The 23261-nt window shown below is 38.2% G+C and overlaps 1 protein-coding gene across 1 annotated transcript; it reads left to right on the forward strand.

The window, feature by feature from the left end:
* The first annotated feature begins 268 nt into the window (after nt 1-268).
* LOC141346195 (uncharacterized) lies at nt 269-3612 on the forward strand. Its single transcript, XM_073851103.1, has 2 exons — nt 269-324; nt 639-3612. The coding sequence occupies exons 1-2, from the start codon at nt 269-271 to the stop codon at nt 3610-3612; spliced, it is 3030 nt and encodes a 1009-aa protein (XP_073707204.1).
* The last annotated feature ends 19649 nt before the right edge of the window (nt 3613-23261 follow it).

The raw sequence follows: 23261 nt of genomic DNA on the forward strand, positions 1-23261 counted from the left end.
AGAGCTTCCCGCCCTCCTGTTCCCCCTCGGCCGGTTCCTCCGACGCAGAACAGGAGGTTTGTGAACGCGTCCAGAACTGCGAAAACCCCGAGCACAGAGCAGTCGGCCCGCCCCCCCGCTGCTTCAAACGTCAAGCCATGGGGAAAGCAGTCATTCGCGGCAGCGGCTGCAAAGTCCAAGTCCGCTAACCCTTCTAGTAAAAAGAGGAGGGATACCTAGGACGCAATCTCCGCAGAGGAGGGACGGGCAGCACCTAGGGTTTCCTGCGATGTCCTCTCCCGAGTCCACCATGTCGGTTCCCCCACCCGCAAAGAAGCGGAGGAGGTGGAGTTTGAGCGGAGAAACGTCTCTAAGTTGTGTTCGGGCCGGTTCAGTTTCCCCGAAACACACAAGGTTTCGTGGATTTTTAACAGAAATCCCGCAAGTTCAAGTGCCGAGAACGCGGCCACCGAAGTTATGTGGTCAGATGAGTTCAAGCACAAGTTCTCGAGTGAATTGTCACAAATCACTTCAGCCCCTGGGTTCACAACTAATAAAAAATTCCCTGTCGCATCCAGGCTCCATGCCAAGGGCGCGGGAAAACAAAAACATAATATCAATGAACCAACAAATATTAATTCGGTCTCTGGGCCACACAGGTCCTGGCCGTTTTTCTCTCTGTCCACTAGAGGGCGCCAGCGCTCCATCTATGGAATCGGTTCATCTGAACCCTCTGGCTCTTCATCAGGAGGCATGGAGAGAGTGTTCTCCGCACCCGTGGGTCCTTACGACTGTAACCAGGGGTTACAGGCTTCAGTTCGCTGTAAAACCCCCTCCTTTCAACGGGGTTATAGCGTCTGCAGCAAACGGGGATTCAGCTCGGGTGTTAGAAGCGGAAATATCCTCCCTTCTCGAGAAAAGAGCTATAAGACGAGTTCCAGTGGGGGAAACTCAGAGGGGTTATTACTCCCGTTATTTTCTAATTCCAAAGAAAGACGGGGGTCTGCGCCCGATACTGGATCTACGTGCTCTAAACAAGCACTTAAGGGAGTACAAATTCAGGATGCTCACAGTCATGGCTCTCACTCGTTCAATCCGCCGGGGAGATTGGTTTGCCACGGTCGATCTCAAGGATGCGTACTTTCATATAAGCATCTATCCGGCGCACAGGAAATATCTCAGGTTTTCCTTTCAGAACGAAGTGTACGAATTTGTTACTCTCCCGTTCGGGCTCAGCCTCGCTCCACGGGTGTTCAGCAGATGCATAGAAGCAGCATTATCTCCTCTGAGACACAGGGGTCTGAGAATATCTGCTTATTTGGACGATTATCTGATCTGCGCTCATTCGCGGGAGCGCGCGGAGCGAGACATAGAGATGCTCACGTCTCATCTCACGAATCTGGGGTTCAGGATCAACTTTGCCAAAAGCCAGCTGATCCCGTCCCAGGAGATAGAGTATCTAGGCTTGCGAATAGACTCGGTGGAATATCGCGCTATGCTCTCGAAAAGGAGGATAATGGCGTTTTATCAGTGCCTAGCCCAGTTTCGCGTGGGAAACCTGGTCTCGTACAGGACCTGTCTCCGCCTTATGGGCATGATGGCTTCGTCTCTGTCTGTGGTCCCGCTGGGCTTGCTGAAAATGAGGAGCTTCCAGCATTGGGTTGCAGCGAAGCGTCTGTGCCCACGCCGGCACCTCGCACGCAGAGTGAAAATTACCACGGAGTGCGTGATGGCGCTTCATCAGTGGAGAAACCCCTGTGTATTCCGGACAGGAATCTTGATGGGGAACGTGTCTCTGAGAAAAGTAGTGACTACGGACGCATCCCTAATGGGATGGGGAGCTGTTTTTCAGGGCAGATCGGTAAACGGTCGTTGGACGCCGCAATTTCGCAGACTTCACATAAACATGCTGGAGTTAATGGCAGTCTTTCTAGCGCTGAAACATTTTCGCCCATTCTTGGAGGGTTTTCATGTTCTAGTCAGGACAGACAACACAACGGTGGTGGCATATATCAATCGCCAAGGGGGAACGCGTTCGTTGCAACTGCACAATCTAGCGCGCAAGCTGATTGTCTGGAGCGCAGCGCATTTCAGTTCGCTGCGCGCAACGCACGTACCGGGAGTCCTGAATGTGGGAGCGGACCTCCTGTCGAGGGGCAACCTGTTATATGGAGAATGGGTACTCCACTCGCAGGTGGTGAATCAGATCTGGGAAATTTACGGCAGGGCTGCCGTAGATCTATTCGCCTCGCGAGCAAACGCAAAATGTCCGCTGTATTTCTCTCTCAGAGACGAAAATGCACCCTTGGGTGTGGATGCACTGGCACACCCGTGGCCGAACGTGTTGCTATACGCGTTCCCACCACTGAGTCTAATTTCTCCCACCCTAGACAGAATAAGAGAAAACGGATTATCTCTCCTTCTGATAGCCCCTCATTGGCCAGGGAGGCTGTGGCTGGCAGAGATTGTCCAACTCCTTTGGGGAGAGCCCTGGCAACTCCCGTTGCGTCGGGACCTGCTGTCCCAAGCGGAGGGGCAAATTTTTCACCCCCATCCGGAACGAATGAATCTTTGGGTCTGGCCCGTGAAGGGTTGAATCTAAACGCACTCGGACTTCCCCAGGAGGTCATAAATACTATACAGAGTGCTAGAGCTCCATCAACGCGCTCGCTGTATGATTTGAAATGGCGGGTCTTTGATGACTGGTGCACTCGTAAAGGAGTTATTCCTTTTCAGTGTGCGGTGAGTGAGGTTCTCTGTTTCTTGCAAAGCTTACTGAACAATGGGAGAGCGTTCTCTACCATTAAGGTTTACCTGGCTGCAATTTCAGCCTGTCATGTGGGCTTCGAAGGAGTTTCAGTGGGCCGGCACCCTCTTATAGGCCGTTTTATGAAGGGGGTGAGGCGTTTGAGACCAGTGTCGAAGCGACTGGTCCCATCATGGGATTTGTCTATGGTCTTGAATGCTTTGACTCAGACCCCGTTTGAGCCTCTGGAGAGTGTTCATATTAAGTTCCTATCATTGAAAACGGTCTTACTACTTGCTTTAGCCTCAGCTAAGCGAGTGGGGGAGTTACATGCCTTATCGGTTCATCAAGCATGTCTAAAATTTAGTCCGGATGACAGCAAAGTTACACTGCTGCCAAACCCAGCTTTTGTTCCCAAAGTCAGTGATTCAGCTTATAACTGCTCTGCTTTGGAGTTACGTGCTTTCCACCCTCCTCCTTTTTCTTCAGAGGAGGAGAGGAAATTACACACTTTGTGTCCTGTACGAGCGTTACGCTTTTATGTAAACAGGACACAGTCGTTCAGGAAAAACGATCAATTATTGGTTTCATGGGCCACTCATTGTAAGGGTAAGCCGATCTCCTCGCAGCGCCTCTCCCATTGGATGGTCGAGGCGATCGAACTAGCCTATACATCTATGGGTCTTCAGGCCCCAGAGGGCCTTCATGCACATTCCACGCGAGGTATTTCTACCTCATGGGCCCTGTTCAAGGGGATTTCGGTGGGAGATATTTGTGCAGCGGCTAGTTGGTCTTCACCCCATACATTTATCAGATTTTACCGTCTTGATGTCACTGCGCCTTCATTGGCTCATGCAGTTCTTAGAGTTGGCTCTTTGGAGGACTAAAGTCTTGTCTTCCCTTTTCGAGTCTGTTCAGGCGGCTTCGGAAAGCATGCGTTACGGGAGTTGGCTATATCAATCCCATAGTGAGATACCGAGCGATTGTTTGAAAGAGAACATTAGGTTACTTGCGTAACCCCGGTTCTCTGAGAACAGAGCGAGGTATCTCACCAGGCTTCCCTTCTCGCATAACACGGGGGAAGAGCGTGCTTAGAATGCCGTTTTTGGGGATCACAGCTGTATATATAGGGAGAGGGGTGGGCTCCTTGTATGAGCTGTGATTGGTCTATCCTCCGGACAGACGTGGTGTAATTGGTGCTTCCATAGTCTATCACGCCTGGGGGCGTTTCCCATAGTGAGATACCTCGCTCTGTTCTCAGAGAACCGGGGTTACGCAAGTAACCTAATGTTTTTATGCATCTTTGCAAACGGCATTACTTAATGTGCTTGCTGGCTAGTTTCGCCGCTAAACATGGCTAAATGTTGCATAAATGTGGCTAAATGCAGCTAAAGTAAACATTACAGCTCATAATCCCAAAGCAGAGAGGGGCGGGGCGAGCAGAGCTCATTTGCATTTAAAGGGCCCATGCAATAAAATGAGTTGATCTTTTGCAGAGCTAGTTTTGACAATGTAAAAGGGTGTTTTATTACACTACTATTAAGAATTTTTAACCAAAGTATATTAGAGACTTTTCATTAAGACCCTAAAGAATCAAGAACTTGTGGAAAATGGGCATCTGATGACCCCTTTAAAAACAAATAAAAATAAACACGAATAAACATAAACATGTTCCATTCTGAACATACATAACAACTACTTGGATTGAGTAGATATTTCAACACCAATAGTGTGTAATTTTATAGGTCTCAGTGGGTGTGTTGCGTGACTGTATGTCCAAGCGTGTGTGTGTGTGTGTGTGTGTGTGTGCTTGTGTTACTGGTGTTATTTTTTATGTTGCTATCAAACTCCTTTAAATATCAATTCCATGTTTTATGTAACTGGTCAGCAATGAACTGTGACTAAACTGCAGCTCAGGCCCATTACAGCCCACACTGACTAACAGCACACTATGTACACATACAAATCGCTAGCTATCTTGCAGGCCAGTCTGTCCTGTAAGCATGCGCTGTATACAATGCATATAAACGCTGTCCTCATGTTGGCATACAGGCATATACCCAGAGCGCCGTCTCATTGGAGTTAGTGTCAGATTAGTTACACTCCATTTGAAAGACACACAGCTGTGCAAGGCAGTACAGAGAGACCTGCCAACAGAGATAAAGACAGAGAAATGTCAGCAAATAAATGAAGCAGGGAGATGCAACGTTGGTGGATGGTGCATGTGCAATACATGTGTGAGTGTGTGAGTTCGATTCTGTCTGAGTTTTGCAATTGTTTATTTTTGTTTCTTCACTTTCCCAACAAGAGTAAGCCCTAACAATTGAGAATTCACTGTGTGAGAAGGGAAACCTATTTGTTGTTCAACCTTTATGTTAACTAAAAGTGCTATGGATTGATTAATTGACTGATTGATTGATTGATTTTAACATAATACCGTGATAAAGCTATCGCTTCTAAGTATATTCTGTGTTACCTGATTGGCTCATGTCACAGTGTTTAGGTTCAGGGTGAAGTCAGCATGATTTACAGTTTTTTTTTTAATTGGTTTGGTACTATTTTCATAAGTAAAGTGTGCATTTTCAAATGTCTTAGTACAAAACTTTAAACTAATCACATTTGTAAAACCACTAGTCGTTCTTTCAAATCTGATGTCATGATGTCATTGTATTTGCACATATTTTCATTCCACTTAGTCATTGTTTCAGAACACAAGATCATTGTGATATATACTGAGAACATTTGCTTTAGTCACCCAAACAAAACAGTACTGTATATATATATATATATATATATATATATATATATATATACATACACAACAGTTCGTTCTGGTTCTCAAATCTGATTGGTTGGGAACCGTGAGATATTCTACTGGTATCGCTAAAGGAACGCCCTTTCACAATTTTATATCACTCTGCATGTTCTAGCCGGGAACGTTTTTTTTCCGAGTGTCATGGCGGATGTCCAAATCCCGTATCATTTTATAAGTAATACTCTTTGTGTGCCATGGAATGTAGTTTTAAGAGGTTTTCAGGTGAGAATGTACTTATTTATAGTTCAAATATGCAGTTTGTTAAGTTCTGCACTCATCAATCTGCTCAAGAGCGCTCTCACCACAGCCAGATCTTCAGGAATTTACCGCTGGCTCTGATGTCTCTGTAGTGGTTACACATGACATGCAATTCATTGTGGTAATCTAACGGGCAGTCTTTGATCTCATTAATTTATTATTTGTTCCAGAGAAAAAGATAGTTCATGTAGCATGTTTATGTAAATTCAATGCTGAATGCTGCCTTTACTCTTGACTGAATTGCCTAGCAACTTTTTGATGCCTGTTTTTGTTGTTGTTTATTAAATATTATTACTCAATAAATAAAAAAATATATAAACTATACTGTATTTTAACTAATGTATTTAATAATAGTACTTAGTTTTGAGTAACGTGCGTATATTCGTGATGGTGAATTTAGTTAACGTTACATTGTTCCGCCTTTAGATGGCGACAAGAGACCGTTTTATGAGTGAGCAGTTAATAGTGACTTTGGGACTTTTAAACTGTAGTGCTGGGAAGTTCGGATCATTTTACCGACTCGGATCTTTGAGTCTCGTTCAGCAAAATGAACGAATCTTTTTTCGAGTCATTTCGTTCATTTCGTTCATTTTACCAAAATATAATTAAAAAGCTACCTTTTACTTCCATAACACATGTAATGCTCATACACGTTTATATAACGTTGATCACACTACAAACAAGACAAAACTATAAGCTATTAGAAACAAAAGATTTATGCATTGTTTACCTGGGTCTTCTTGATTAGCTCCCTCACTTCTTTCTGTTAATACAGTAATACAATAGGCTTTCAATGAAGCAACTCAACATTCCTTCGTTACTAGTTCTAAAGTGACCTTTTGGAATTAGTCACGAGAAGTTTATGCTCAGCTGATCAACCGTCAAACTTTGATTTGAATTCGTGGCGGAAGGAATAGTCCGCACAAAAGAGGTTTTTTAAAGACACTCCGTTGTTATTTTGTTTATGTATTTACACACTTGTGCCGTCGAACTGTTGTATAAACGCAATATCACACGAGTAGACTTGAGATATGGCTGTATATCGGCACGGTTGTGATTCATTCGCCGTACGTAATCACAGAGTGCCAATATATATATAGCCATATCTCAAGTCTACTCGTGTGATATTGCATTTATACAACAGTTCGACGGCACGAGTGTGTAAATACATAAACAAAATAACATTGCATGCATTGGCCAATCAGACACACTATGAACCATTAGGGAAACATTAGTAAATAGTCAATTCATCATTTATAAAGCATTGTGCCTGCATTAATAGATTAGTAATCACTGATAAATACAACAATAAATGCTTTACTCTTGATTTGAGTATATTGATTATGTATTTAATATTTGTATTTTCATAATTCATTCATCATTTCTAAATTATTACATTTAGGTGTCAGAGATTCATAAGATCATTTAGAAAGTGTAAGTAAATGATTAATAAAATATTTAAAAATAAATTTATACATATACAATTTAGACATGAAGTAATTGTCACGAGGAGGGTCAGAGACGTGCGGATCCATTTGCAGCATTTATTAGGTAACACAAAACAAACACAAAGGGGCATGCAGAAATCGTCGTCAAAAAACAGGCAGAAAGGTCGGGACTGGCAGCAAGAATCAAACACGTGAGGGAGTCCAGGAATCAAACACACGGGAGAACAAACTCGGGAAGAAACGCTCGGAAATACAGACCATACGGAACAATAAGACTTTGCAGAGTTGCTGTGTGTGTGAGAAGCTTAAATGCATGTGGGTAAATGTGAAACAGGTGTGTGCAGCAATCAGTGCAGTGGGAAACGAGGAGCAGCTGTGTGCAGTGATTGGTGCAGTGGCTTATGGGGATTGCAGTCCAGAATGTGTGTGCAAGAGTTCATGATGACAAGACGACCAATACGTGACAGTAATAGTGTTTTAAATGCTTTATTAACATTTTCCTACAGTAATTAATGATAAATTCAGGTAGTTATAAAACATTTAGCAGTTAACTATTTTTATGAGCTCATCTAAAGTAAGGACTACTTAAGTCTCAAAGCTTTGTAACGTTTTAAAAAAAAAACTGATTTAAAGGCTCAACTATCTTCTAAACAGAAAAAGAAAGCAAACACAACAGATATTTGGAGATGCAAAAAATGGATATTAACAATAAAATTAACAATAAACCTCTGCAATATCATATAAAGATAAAAAAGGAACTAAATAATCGGGCTGAAGGCTGATTACTGAGCATATTTTTTTGGGTTATCCCCCCAATGCCAATTTTTTTCACCAATGCATAAATAGCCAATATTTGCTTTTTGCAGTTTTGTCTTGTTTTTCAAAGAAAAAAATCGATTACAAAACAACAATTTAAAAGTATTTACTTAACACTGAACATTTGTAACATTCTAGTAGACATTATAGCTTACCAACAAAGCGCAAGAAGAGCTCAGTCCTAGTGTTTGCTGGCAGCAGCAGATTTGTGAATGATTGTCATCTTTGGTCTTTGAACCCTGGCTAAGGAGCTGCTGTCAAAATAAACACAATTGGTGTCTGGTGTATTAGACAACAGAACGTTCTGGAGTTGATTGACTAATGGATGATTTCAGTCATCATACAGTAACCTTTCTCTTCTCATGAAGACATGCGATGCGCTTCTAAACAGTCTCTCGCTGTCGCTGCTTGGAATGATTTTTGAGTCTTTCTCTGACAGTTTTAAATGCATCCACACTGACCACATGTTTGATCATTAGTGCACGCCTCTATTTGATCTATTAAAATTCATTTATTCTGCCTTTTCACTTTTTCGGCCAAATGATTTTATTTGCTGAACTTTCGGTGCATCCCTAATTTTTTAAGTAAAATGGTTTGTGCATGTTATTTCATGTTGACTTCTCCAAACATCAACAGCATCCTGCATGCAACTGAAGTGTGCATGGGTTTCATTTGTTATGTAAAAGATTGGTATGTTTTTCAAGTGGGTGAGAAAAATCTTGCCTCGCTGCCCACAGATGAATCTGAGACAGAAAGAGAAACAGAAAGACAGAGGCAGACAGATAAACACAGAGTGTGGGAAGAATGTCTCAGGGTACAGAACACCTGATCACAACACTCTTCATCCCAGCAGACTCCACACAGAACACTTAAAGGAACACTCCCCTCTTTTGGAAATAGGGTTGGTCATTTTTGAACGCGATGCTATTGGTCTAATAGGATTCAATGATCTTTGCTAAGCTACGCTAAAAGTGATATCACCAGAACAGAAGAACGGCTGAATGGATTTCAAAACGGTAAAACTCAACTTATTAACTCAGGGGGAGTTGGAGAAAGACCCTATTTCCAAAAAAAAGTGGAGTGTTCCTTTAAACATGCACTTATTATTCCAACAGGCCTGACGCAGAACATGCGTATAAACACACACGGGACAGAACACACTCAAACCCAAAAGACCAATTCAGCTGAGCTCCAGAGAAAAGCAGAAGAAAAAGTAAGATCTGTTTGTTTGTTCTTCTGTATTAGCAGGAGATGGTTGTTAAGCCTTATTCAGATGGGACTCATTTTACCTGAGAAGGGCAGATACATTTGTGTTATTTTAATCCCATCTGATTCCAACCCATCTGTGTTCACTCACACAGCATTGCTTAATCTTACATTCTGTGTTTGTGAAACCTACTCTAAAGCACTATACGGATAACAGTTGTGTAATCTGAAATTTCCTAATTCATTCTGGATTCAATAAATGACAAAAAATAAAATAAAAAATACTTACTAGAAAAACAGTCTCACATCTATTTTTATGTGAATGTTGGGAAATCACATGTAAAACACTGGATGGATACGCCAAGATGTCCACAAATTGTAAAAAATGTGCACAAGAAACTCTTAAAAGCGCTTTATTTACAAATATTTGATGTCATATTCTAATTTTGCATTAGTTAAACTGGATGAAAACATGACACTGAATACTTTAACCCTATAAATTACCTCATGAAACATTACAGAATAATTAGGTTGGCCTGAGAAAGCCAACCTACTGATCTTCACTGCAAAAAATGCTTTTCTAGCTTAGGTTTTGTGTCTTGTTTCCAGCCAAAATATCTAAAAATTCTTAAATCAAGAAGGATTTTCTAGATGAGTAAAAATTATTGTTTTGTATTCAGAAAAAAAAAAGTCAAAATTAAGTGCATTTTTGCTTAAAACAGGCAAAATAATCTTGTTTTGTCTGTTTGAAAGACTAGAAACAAACGGGAAACATGTTAGAAACATGCTAACAACTAGCTAATCATGCCAGAAACATACTAAACATGAAATCCCATCCAAATGTTCCACACGAAGTTCCTTGTTAGATATTTTAATACATTTATTTACGTTTTACAAAACCAGACTTCCAAATAATGCTTTACTTCTTTGTTTCACCCCAAAAACCTCAAACCAACTCAAACTCTCAGCTTGTGATTTCTATTATTACTAAGTCTTAAAGTCACTACACCCTCAGCAAACTTCAGTCACATAAACACTTTTTGATAACCACACAAGAAAAAGGAGGATCCCAATGTTGGAAACAAAAGGCTGAAGGATTGTTTATAAGTCTGTCTCATGACAAGAGCCTGGAAAGACAAGGATGGAAAACTTAAAGACTACGTTTGACACAACAGCAAAACCACAGCTCACAGACCGAAGCAGCAAAGCACTGTTACTCATCGCACATGTGACCATGTTTATGTAGTTTTATAGGCTCAGTTAAATTGTAACGCTCAGAGAGAGGAAGGAATTATCATAAACAAGTCAATTATTATAGTTTTCGTGCACAATAATCTTTATTATCTTTAAAGGCAGTAAATCTAAATCCTCTTTAGCAATAAAAGATATGTATCATTTTGCTGGTGTCTTGAGACACTTTCCTATGGCTGAAGTCACTGACTTACACAACACTTGTGCTCATGACTGTTCAGAGTGATTTCCTTTAATGAACTCTTTTTGCGTGCCTTCACTCTTCAAAATAAAGGTGCTTCAAGATGCCATAGAAGAGCCTTTTTTGTCTAAATGGTTCCATAAAGAACCTTTAACATCTGAAGAACCTTTCTGTTTCTCAAAAAGTTCTTTGTGGTGAAAGAAGGTTCTTCAGATTATAAAAAGGTAAAGAGATGGTTCCTTAAAGAACCTTTGACTGAATAGTTCTTTGTGGAACCAAAAATGGTTCCTCTATGAAAAACCTACTAAGCACCTTTATTTTTTAAGAGTGCAGGAATCAAAACTCACTTCCAATCTTTATTTCTCTTTTGTTCATCCTGTTTTTAAAGCTATTTTCTTCATATGTCATAGACTGAAGAATCTGTTTTGGTTGAGTATCATGATCATAGTATGGCTCATAATATATGATACTGGAGAATATGGAGGTTCATGCCTACATTTTAACATGATTTTAATACAAATGATCTGAATAGCTTTAGTAAGTGTTAATCTTGAAATATTAACAACAATGTAATATGCAATATTACATTTCTGTATTTACTTTGTGAAAATCAGTAGGTTTCACAGCAAAAAACCTGTACCATGACTTTTAGAATTAGCATTTTTAGAATTGTTCGTTTGCTTGCCTAAAAGTCAAAACTATTAATCATACAACAGTTGTTGTTTTTTTCTCAATCATGTTGACAATTTAGAGGCAATTTAGAAACTTGTGTGTCAAGTATGATACATTTTAGGCTTATAGGGTCAACCGGAAGCTGCTTAACAAAGAACACTATCAAAAACAAAGGTTCTGATTAATACAGTGGTTTTAAAGGAGAAGTTCACTTCCAGAACAAATATGACAGATAATGTACTCACCCTCCCTGTCATCCAAAATGTTCATTTCTTTCTTTCTTCAGTGACTAAGAAATTATGTTTTTTTAAGGTGAACATTTGAGGATTTGTGTACTTCTATGGTGACCCCAAGTTTGAACTTCCAAAATGCAGTTTAGATGCAGCTTCAAAAGGCTCTAAATGATCCCAGCCGAGGAAGAAGAGTCTTATCTGTTGACTTTGCAAACACTTCTGCAGCGATGTAGAATGATATTGAAATGATTTTTGAAGTTGAGGGAGAAAATTAGAAGTTTTTCAACATGCTCTAACTGTCTTAAACCAGAGATGCACAGACTATGCATGCTCTTCGCAAAGAGAGACAAAACGAGCATTTGAGGTTAAAAATTATATAAACTGTATGTAAAAATAAATAACATTGTTTCGCTTCTTTCTCATCAATTACAGCTACATTTGGGATAATCTGAAGTTGCTTTTAAGCTTCATTTTGGAAGTTCAAACTCTTGGGCACCATAGAAGTCCACTATATGGAGAGAAATCCTGAAATGTTTTCCTCAAAAAACATAATTTCTTTACAACTGAAGAAAGAAAGACATGAACATCTTTGATGAAAAGGGGGTGAGTAAGTTATCTGTAAATTTGGAGCCCAAAGAGAATATTTTTGAGTTCCACCAGACATTATCCTATTTTTCAGAACATTTTGGAGTTTTTTTATGCATGTCCACAAAGTTAAACATGTATAAACACAAGTACCATCTGAGACATGATCTTAAATGCATTTTTAGGCTGTGGTAAGGCTATGAATGTGTTACACTTGTCAAATTTGTATCATGCGTTTGTTTCAGCCGATGCCAAAATGTTGTCTGCCCATGTCCTCAATTTAGCTGAAATCATAACAATGAAGAACTAACTTCAGCGACTGTTAAGGCAATATTGAAGGAAATTCTGCATGTCTCTATTTGCAATTGTTTGTATTTCACATTGCGACTATCACTAACCCCATTAGACTGGATCTATCTACAGCCTACTTAGCCGTCTACTCTTCCAAGCTTCTTCACAGAAGCCAAACATATTGCGTTCCTGCATCCATTCTCATTTTACTTGGCTATTTTAATGATCAGCGTGAGAGTACCAAATAAAACATGAAACTGGCTTGTGATCTTTTTGAGACCTCATAGCCTACAACACTCTTCCAATGTTTCTTGTTTGTCATCTTGAGAAAAAACAATCACCAAGTGATATCCTTTGATTCTCTGCCTTTCTTTTCCTCTGCTGTCATACATCCAAAATCTACAGGAGATTTGAAAAGAGGACAGGTTATTATAGCCATAATACCATTTTGGACGTCATGCTGTACAACAATATAAAGCCATTAGTCAGATCAAACAATGGTGCAACTACCTTTTAACTCAAAGTTTCCTAGAAAGGTGCTTCAGATGACGCCATCACACCTAGAAGTCTATTAAAGATTAGTGATGAGTTATGCAATTTTTTATGCATTGAGTGTTGTTGGTGAAAACAACTTCTGACAGAGGTCACCTAATGGCAGTGTCCTGGTCATTTCTTTGTATGATTACAATCTGTGTGAATCAGGGGAAATTTGATTCTATGTTATTACATAAACAGTCTCATATAAGAGCCATAACAGCATCTGTATACACTTGTTACATCACATATCAAACAATCAGCCTCAGATCATCTGAAACAGCGGATTATACCTGCAGTTTCATGTTCAACACTTAAGAAAACAATTGCATTTGACTTTTGTTGCATTTGTGCATTACATGCATGAGTTAAAAAATACTATTCAGCAAGCAATGCAAGGAAAAAACAGGCTGTTAACTTTTTGAGAACACTGTAAAAATCAATAATGAACCCTTACACAGTGAGCAATGCATGATGACAACTTTTCAGCAAAAAAGGGAAATATAAGGGAAAATAGACAGTTATTAATGAATTTATGTCATACAAACGTTTAAGTAAATAATACTTTTATTTTATTTAGACACATCAAATTACTCAAATATTAGCAGCAAATCGGCATATTAGAATGATTTCTGAAGGATCATGTGACATTGAAGACTTGAGTATGATGCTGAAAATCCATTACAAATGAACACACATTCTCATAATAAACAGTATAACAATATTTCACAATAGAACTGTTTTGCTGTGTTTTTGACCAAATAAACACAGGCTTGGTGAACATAAGAGCATAAAAACGGTTATGAAATTGTGCAAAATACAGCTTCTTGGCCTGTAAGATTAATTTCGACCCACTATTTAGATGGGTTTAGGTTTCTGTAGCTCAGCTGATGGACATGACACGATCAGGATCAAGTCTATTTCATGAGCGGCTAAAAAAAGATTACGTTCCATGTCCTGTTTACCCGTTATTGATCAGTTCTTTTATGACAGTAATGGCACATGCTCATAGCCGAGAACAAGAGAGATGCAGTTCATGTCAGGAGTGGATGTTGTGTAATCTAGCACAGTAAAAAATAACTTTGTGCTTCACAAATGCCTATTTCATTAATCAACATGGAGAAGGAAAGAGAATGGCATTCACATTTTCCTATACCCCCTTACGAAAAAGAAGTTTATTCAAGTGTGCAATTAGTATACTTCTTTTAAATGAAAAATACTTTGTCTACTTTATGTACTTCTCAGAAATATACTTAAAATGACATTTAAGTATACTTGACCTATACTTAGAATAAGTCTAAATATATTTGAGCTGTACATCTTCTGAACAGAATTTCCAAACACAAGTGAAGAAGAAACCGAAACAACAGATGCTTCCACATGTAATCTAACACAATCATCAGACATAAAACAGCATCAAAACCATAGATATGGAAAACTGTGTAACGTTATGGAATAAAATGTCCACCCATGAAGAGGAAATAATGACTGTCAAGCTTTGGGCTGTTGATCAACTCCATCTACATTTGGACTATCATCAATAGCCTTTTTTAGCTTTTTCAGTATGTTATTTACATTCTTATTTATTTATAATTCATGAAACTTAACCACATTCAAGTGTTTATAAAAAGGAATGTGTGATGCTAGAATAAAATGTTTTGTTTACAAGTTGTGTTCTTTCTTTTAATTTTTTGTTCAGATATTGAAATAACAAAATATATACAAATTAATACCTAAATAGGGACATAGTTGTATACTTAGGTATGATGTAACATTCAGTTAAAGAAAACCTATGAGTATACTTGCAGAATAAAACTACTAAACTAGTAGTTTACTGAGACTATACTTCAAAGTGTACTAAAAATGCATAAAAAGTATTTAATTAGTAAACTATCAGTATATCTATAAGTTCACTTTTAGTATACTTGCAGTACAAACTGAAAACATAGATGTAAACTAGTTGTGTACTTAAAGTTTACTACTGTTATACTTAAAAGTGTACTTTTATATTCTAGAAAGTGGGCCAATTTATTCCCAAGGAGTATTGAAGTAGTACACTTAAAAGTATACTACTAGTACACTGATATTTGTATACTTACTGCATAAAGTAAAATATACTTTACTTAAATATAAAATAAACTTGATGTATACTTCTTTTTGATAAGGGCCTAACACATTCCAGCAGGCTTCTGGTCTGGCTAAAGCAGCGAGACTTTATTGCTTGCCTGCCTTCACCAAATACATGTTGCTATACAAACAGCTTAGCTGGTTCACTAGTTAACTTAGCACCAAACAAACCTGGCCCACCAAGGAAACTGCTGGTCTAAGCTGTTTTTCCCTCAAGGTTTTATAGAATTCCAACCCAGTCTCATGAAAAGTTTGACAGACTACTCACGAGAATTAAGGTTAAAATGTTACCGGTTACCAGAGAGATATCTTTATGGTACAGCAAAATTTTCCTCGAGGTAGACTATAAGATTACAGATTGTGAGTGTGAGTGACATCATTGTGTCAACATGTCAATCAGTAGTATACCATTTGGCCTAGACATGCCGATGCTTCTAGGAAAACCTTTTAACAGGCTCTTAAATGTCACTGCAACTCTAGTACGTTTTTATCACTACAGCCAAAGATCAAAAACTCAGATCACCATATGAAGTCAAATGAAAACAGCAGAAAACAAAAACAAAGCAAATGTCCTACTGAACCTGTGTTATGCGTAAGAGAACATCCAGCACAACCTTCAGGAGAACATAGCACTGTCATAAAGTCACAAAGAAATAAGAAATAAAGGAAAAATGAAAAAGCAAGAGAGAGAAATGTATTATTTGAGGTTTCTGTACCCCAAAAGGCTGAAACTGAGAAAACAGCCAAGCACAGCAGGCACATGTGACTAAATATTCAGACACATGCTGTGAATTCTCAGCCCACTCCAGGAGAGCCTGCATTTCCAAAGCTGCATGGTCAAAGTTCAGTCGCACCAGTGTATCGAGCTTTCTTTCTTTTACGCTGTCTTAAGTGTGTTTTTACTATTTATTGCACACATGACGTGAATGGCAATTACCGGGGAAGGTACTCTCAGCAGGTAGCTGAGATTACACAACACATGCTGAACTAAAACACTGCTGAAGCGCTACATCAAGCCACTGAATAAACAAGGCCTTTTGCATAATCATTACGAGTGGTCCGTCGAGACAGATGGCCATTTACACCTGATATACACATGCATGCTAGAGCGTTTTTGTGCATATTTTACATTTATACAGCAATTGTGACCCTGGACCACAAAACCAGTCATAAGGTTAAATTTTACAAAACTGAGATATATAGATCATATGAAAGCTCAATAAATAAGCTTTCTATTGATGTATGGTTTGTTAGGATAGGACAATATTTGGCCGAGATACATCTATTTGAAAATCTGGAATCTGAGGGTGCAAAAAAATCTAAATACTGAGAAAATCACCTTTAAAGTTGTCCAAATTAAGTTCTTAACAATGCATATTACTAATCAAAAATTACATTTTGATAGGTCTACAGTAGGAATTTTACAAAAAATCTTAATGTAACATGATCTTTACTTAATTTCCTAATGATTTTTGACATAAAAGAAAAATCAATAATTTTGACCCATACAATGTATTTTTGGCTATTGCTACAAATATACCCCAGCGACTTAAGACAGGTTTTGTGGTCCAGGGTCACAATTTTGGCTTGTTTTTATATAAAATTGTGTTATGTGAACGAGTTGCAATGGTACTAGCTGTTGCAGTGACTTTATGTTGTGAGTCATGAAAAAAAAAAGCAAGCTAAAACGAGTGCATTTGGATACGGTCCTGTGTGAGTCAGCGTGAGTGGACTCTATAGAGGAGACCTGGAGTTGAGATGAATGATTTTGACTTGTGGCATATGGCTCAACCCAACTACAAGTCATGTAGTGTAATCTAGTCAAGACAATGAATTAGGCAAATCCGCTCCCTGGTCTCATGACAAAAACATACCTGGAGGCACTTTTTTTTGTGAAACACGAATTACGTACCAATAAGTACATATCACTGCAGTTTCCAAAATAAATGAACACTAGAGGCAGTAAAACACCAACACCGTTTATTCCTTTTCAGAAAAAGTATGATTTACAGAGTTTGATAAAACATAATTAAAAGCGTAAAGCATAATAATTTTCGCAGAAGTACTTGAAGAATATTATATTATGACCTAAAGCAATTTTAATAAGCTGGGAGATTTGAAAACTGAGGCTTTTGAATGTTAGCATGACATATCCAGCTTTATATCTATGGGTTTTCATAGACGGTAGGTTTGTTCAGTAGCTCACACAGTACACAGATGTATTCGAGAGTTGAAGATCTCCGGGTTTGGTGTAGGGCATATTTCAAACACCATAAAGCATTAACTTTTAGCAAAAGCCCCCAGATATTTGAACTCTGAAATGCCACAATACGTACCTGAAGCAACGTAATTAAAACTCAGGTTTACGTATTGAACTCTCAGTGGACATTTCTTTTTTAAACTGCCGCAAAACATGCAGTAAGGTACATAAAAAACGATGCAGCTAAAAAGTACCCAGAGGTACGTATGTTGCAAATCCTAATGAAAAGCCATATCTGACTCGTGGGTCCGCTATTCGGACAGTTTTATTCTAAGAGATACTTGGAATGTCTGAAGTAGATGCATGACCTCAGAGAACTTCTACTGGCTAAATACAAATTTAACTACAGCATCTGGGATGCACTTAAGGTAACATGACAGATGTAGATTATTAAGAGGACAGCAGTGAAACAAGCCAAGATGAGAAACTGAGTGGAGTTGTTGAGGACATGCCTTCTTTATATTGTGGAGCATGATGACACTTGGTTTACTATGGTTCATAACGGAGTATACCCTTATCTGAAACGGGATATGCATACATTAATTCATCTGCTAAGTATAGACTTTGTACTGAAATCACCCTTAACAGATGAAAGGATAGTGCGACAAAGATATCGCTTACCTCAGCGAACATTAAAACTAATGTTTTATTGTGAATATGAGATTGAGCTAAAGAATGAATTCTGCCAATTTGGCAAGCCAAGATGACAAACTGAGTCGAATGGGTGAGGATATGCCTTCTTTATACTGTGGAGCATGATGGCACTTGGTTTGCTGTGGTTCATAAAGGAGTATACCTTTATCTGAAAGGGATATGCATATATGAATTCATCTGCAATTGCTGCTGCAGAGCAAGTATGGACTTTGTACTGAAATCACCCTTAACAGATGAAAGGATAGTGCGACAAAGATATCGCTTTCCTCAGCGGACATTCAAACTAATGTTTTATTGTGAATATGAGATTGAGCTGAAGAATGAATGCTGTATCAGATGCAAGTAATCACACTCGCTCACTCCATCTCCCTCTATTATAATACACTACATAATACAGTGAGCTTTTAATACAGCTGCTAAATTGTATAGAGAAATACTTAGTAAGCAGGAAAGAGTATATGCACAAACTAAAGTTAATACAGGGCTTTTTCTGTTTTTGTGTCTTGTAAACAGCAGACTCCTCCACTTTCCCACTCACAAAAATGTGCTGAGTAAAATATGATAAAATTTTATATCAGATTTTATATACTCTGTACATACCCTAATTGACAAGTAAATAAACCAAAACAAGCAGAATCTCACCATGCAACTGAGTAGAGTGGGTGAGGACAGGCCTTCTTAATACTGTGGAGCATGATGGCACTTGGTTTACTGTGGTTCATAAAGGAGAATACCTTTATCTGAAAGGGATATGCACATATTTATCTGCTATTGCTGCTGCTGCAGAGCAAGTATGGACTTTGTACTGCAAATAGAAACACATACACATTGCTATGAGCATGTAAGATATGCTGCTGCATAAATAGGCATGCATAAATCCTGGAGCAGATCTAGACATGTGGAGCTGGGGGAGGTGGAGGGTTTCACGTTCTGATAGCACACTGCAGGACCAACCTATAATGAACATTTGAGACTATTGAAATTTGAGCAAGCAATCTCACTGGTTGCACTCATCATAATCAGTAGTAGTTAAGTGATAGAAGGAACAAAAAATCTCAAAATACATTTAGATCGGAGCCTTTTGGAGTAGAGAGCATGGAAACAGATGAGTTTCAGTCTAGTGCTGAATTTAGAACAGGCTTCAGTGTTCAAAATGTAATCTTACACACAGACTACATGAAACTAAAATAACTCTAACCTATATGTTTAAAAATTTTCCATAAGCCTATTACATAGCTTCCAGATTTACTAAATTCAACAACGTTGACTCTGAACACATGCATGCATTTACATTTTGGTCTATTAGCTTTGTTTCAAATTAAAGCACAAAAGACCATTACAAAAGAGCGAACACACTGTTCTAGGCCCATTTCCACACGTCGCTTATTGGTTTAATCTATTACTACTTTGCTTGTTCCCATCTGTCCTGGGCAATGTGGCGTAAAGAATCCAAATCCATACAACGCATTGATACACACCAGGCACTCCATAGATGGCTCTAAATAACAGGCTATGACCCAGTCACATATTGTTCAGGGCAGTAAAACATTCCTTTAATGGATGGCAGACAGACGTGATGGCAGTGTTTACTGCACAGCCCACTGGGTTCATTCCAGTCTGCATTGTTCCAACAGCACCTAAGGCAATGTTATGCATTAGCTAAATGAAACATTTTGTTTGTGAATAACTAATGCACATGTTAAGAATAGACTAGGTTAAACTAAAATAACATTACCAATTGAGACTTCCCAGAGGACATTTTTACTATTCATAAGCTGTTCTTTCTCGTAGCACGTGAGATTTAAGATATGTTTGATGTTTGAAGTAAGACTAAATATTTTTTTATGGCACACAAACACAGAAACCTTGGTTCCGGAAAACAGATGAGCCATATTCCATCCATAGTCCTCATCCAGGAAACCACTCTCGATAATCAGTATTACTGGAGTTTGTTTCCCTGCAGTGTGATTGTATTGGCAGTAAAATGGTTCTAAAAGATGAAGGACAGAACTTGGACACTGGGTAAAAGAGCAGTGCTGTCCTGCCAGTGATAAAGAGAGAGAATTATGTAACAGGCACTTTGGTGCGGTTACCACAGCAATGCCGCAAGCATCAACCACATTTACATATAGACACACACTTACATAGATGTTTCGAGCTCAAATAGAGAGGCTGCTCTTGAAGCTCAAACACTGCTTCTGTAGAAAAGCAACACACAAAACTTCCCTTTTTATATCTTTTACAAACTTTAAGATGAAATACATTTACAAAATGAATCATGACCATAAACTACATTGGCTGATTTCTAGCACTTTGCCGTCAGGTAAAGTCATTTTATGAGGAGGTAATGATTATCTAGAAGTGTATGCTGACAGAAGGCAAAAGAGGTCCATGTTCAGAGGTCTTCCTCTTTTCTCAGAGCATCCTTTATCTATGCACGATGAAGTTTGATCAGTCCTCATCCTCTGAGGAAGTGTCTGTCATACCACTCTGACCAAAAAACAAATGTAACTTAAAACGCTTTCACAATTCCTCTTTTTTTGTTTTAGATTTAAAAAATCTGAAAATCCTGCAAATACAAAAACGTCCTCAATTCCACAAGTCAAAATTCTTTCCTTGCTTGATAATGAACCATTTTTGGTCCTAAAATCTGATTGGCTGAGAGATCTTTCCACCCATAAGATGTTCACCCAATAGCACCACAGGAACTGTTTCACTGTTTGTATCACTCAGCTTGCAGTTTTTCTCATAGAGAATGCCCAAATCCACTGTACTTTTATAAATAATACTGTTTTTGTGTCTTGGGAGTTTAATAGGCAAGAATGCACTTGTTTAGACTTTAAATATGCAGTTTGTTAATAAAGGTAAATTTGGTTCAGTGTTTTCGTAGATGTAAGCTCCAGAACGTCAGCAGGTGCTCAGCGCTCATGAACCTGCTGAGAGACGCCTCGCCTTGGCCAGATCTTTTGGATTCTTCTCTCACTAATCTATTATTTGTTGCAGAGCAAATAGTTTTGGCTGAGGGCAAAATCTCATCACGTTATTTTATGTAAATTTAATGTTGTAAATCAGAGCGCTGCCTTTGTACTTTTGACTGAATTGTTTAGCCACTTTTATTATGGCTGTTGTTGTTCAATAAATAATATTTTATTTATATAATAGTAGTATTAAATTGTATTTGGAATTGAGATTGAATTGTAACGGTAATATTATATGGCGACAACTGTTTTTATGAGCGAGTCAGCAGTAAATTTTTATATTGAAAAAGACTGAAACAGGGTTGTAAACAAGGAAGTTATTTTTACTTTTAACAACAGCTTGTAAAATGCAGCCTACAAATGCACTGAGCAGCACTGTGATCAGAAATCACCCTTTACAGGTGAAAGAATAGTGCAACAAAGATATCGCTTTCCTCAGCGGACATTCAAACTAATGTTTTATTGTGAATATGAGATTGAGCTGAAGAATGAATGCTCTATCAGATGCAGGTAATCACACTCGCTCACTACATCTCTCTCTCATAATACACTACATAATACAGTGAGCTTTTAATACAGCTGCTAAATCATATAGAGAAGGACTTAGTAAGCAGAAAAAAATATATTATATATTTTGTATATATTTTGACAAACTAAAGTTATTACATGGCTTTTTGTTTTTGTGTCACATAAATGGCAGACTCCTCGACTTTCTCATTCAAAAAAATGTGCTGAGTAAATGCAAAAATTTTACATCAGATTTTATATACTCTATACATACCCTAATTGACAAGTAAATAAACCAAAACAAGCAGAAACTCACCATGCTTTGTTGACTGTGGCATTTGAGGGAAACCATATGACATGGACAAATCAATGTTCACAAACAACAAATTTGCAGTTAAATTGGTCACAGACAGACATGTTTCCTCCCTCAGAGTTGTGGAGTGAGACAGGGCTATGGCTCGAGTCCCACGCTATTCAATACACATCAAAGAATTAATGAGGGCTTCGGAACAGTCTGCAGCAGCCGATCTTACCCTTCTAGACACTGAAGTCAAATGTCTCCTGTTTACAGATGATCTGGTGCTGCTGTCATCCACAACAGAAGATTTACAGCAGCATCTAGACTTCCTGCACACCCTCTGACAGTTAACATTGAAAAGAGTAAAACAATCATATTCTGAAAAAGACACAGCGCCAACTTAAAATTAGAAAAAATGTCTGTGGAACCCACTCAAAGCTAGTTCACTACAAAAATCAGAGAGAGAAGCCTCTTCAGCCAGCAGGAATTAAGTAACCAAAACCAACATCATAACTTTGTTCTTGGCTTTATGTTGCCTAAATGCTGTACCTGAACACACCACAAACACTACAATCATTGGCCAACTGATCAACTAGCGCATACATTCTGAGAGTCTATACTAACTGGTGGCAGTAGTCTACATTTGTCATCTAAAAAGGGAAACGGAAACTAGAACTGCAGATATTCAAACCATAAACAAAGCAGCGCTTGCTATTTTGAACCATGTTGACTCATGCTCCCTTTGTTCATTCCACATGGCCATGTCATTATGAAAATATTTGCATTTTGGAATTCTCATGTAAAAATAGAAAAGCCATCTGTTTGTGGCTTTTTTCATCACTTTCGTTTTTTTCTTCGCTATGAACCATTAGTTAAGCATTAGTAAATAGTCAATTCTTCATTTATAAAGCATTATCCCTACATCATATAATATAGGGATTATATAGGGATATAAGATCATTTAGAAAAAGTAAGTAAATGATTAATAAACTATTTAAATGTATTATTTTACTTTATTATTATTATTATTATTACTTTATTAACACATATTCTTACTGTAATTCATTATTAATTCAGGTAGTTCTAAAACATTTTGTAGTTTTCAGTTAACTATTTTTGTGAGCTCATCTAAAGTGAGGAACACTTTTATATACCTGAAAGCTTTTACAAAGAAGATTTAAAGGATCAGTTATCTTCTATTTTCTTCATTTTGTTGGTTTTGGTTCGTTCCGTTGCTTATTTTGTTAACATATATTTATCTTGTAGCTTATTTTGTTGCTTATATTTATTTACTTTCTTGCTTTTTCTTGTTGTTTTAGTTTCTTTTTTATTGATTGATATTGATTATTATTTTATATCTAGTGTACAAATGAAGTGTATATTTTTGCATCTCTATATAATATATGCTGTATTACTCTGTTG

This window comes from Garra rufa, chromosome 11 (genome assembly GCF_049309525.1).
Source record: "Garra rufa chromosome 11, GarRuf1.0, whole genome shotgun sequence".
NCBI lineage: Eukaryota > Metazoa > Chordata > Actinopteri > Cypriniformes > Cyprinidae > Garra > Garra rufa.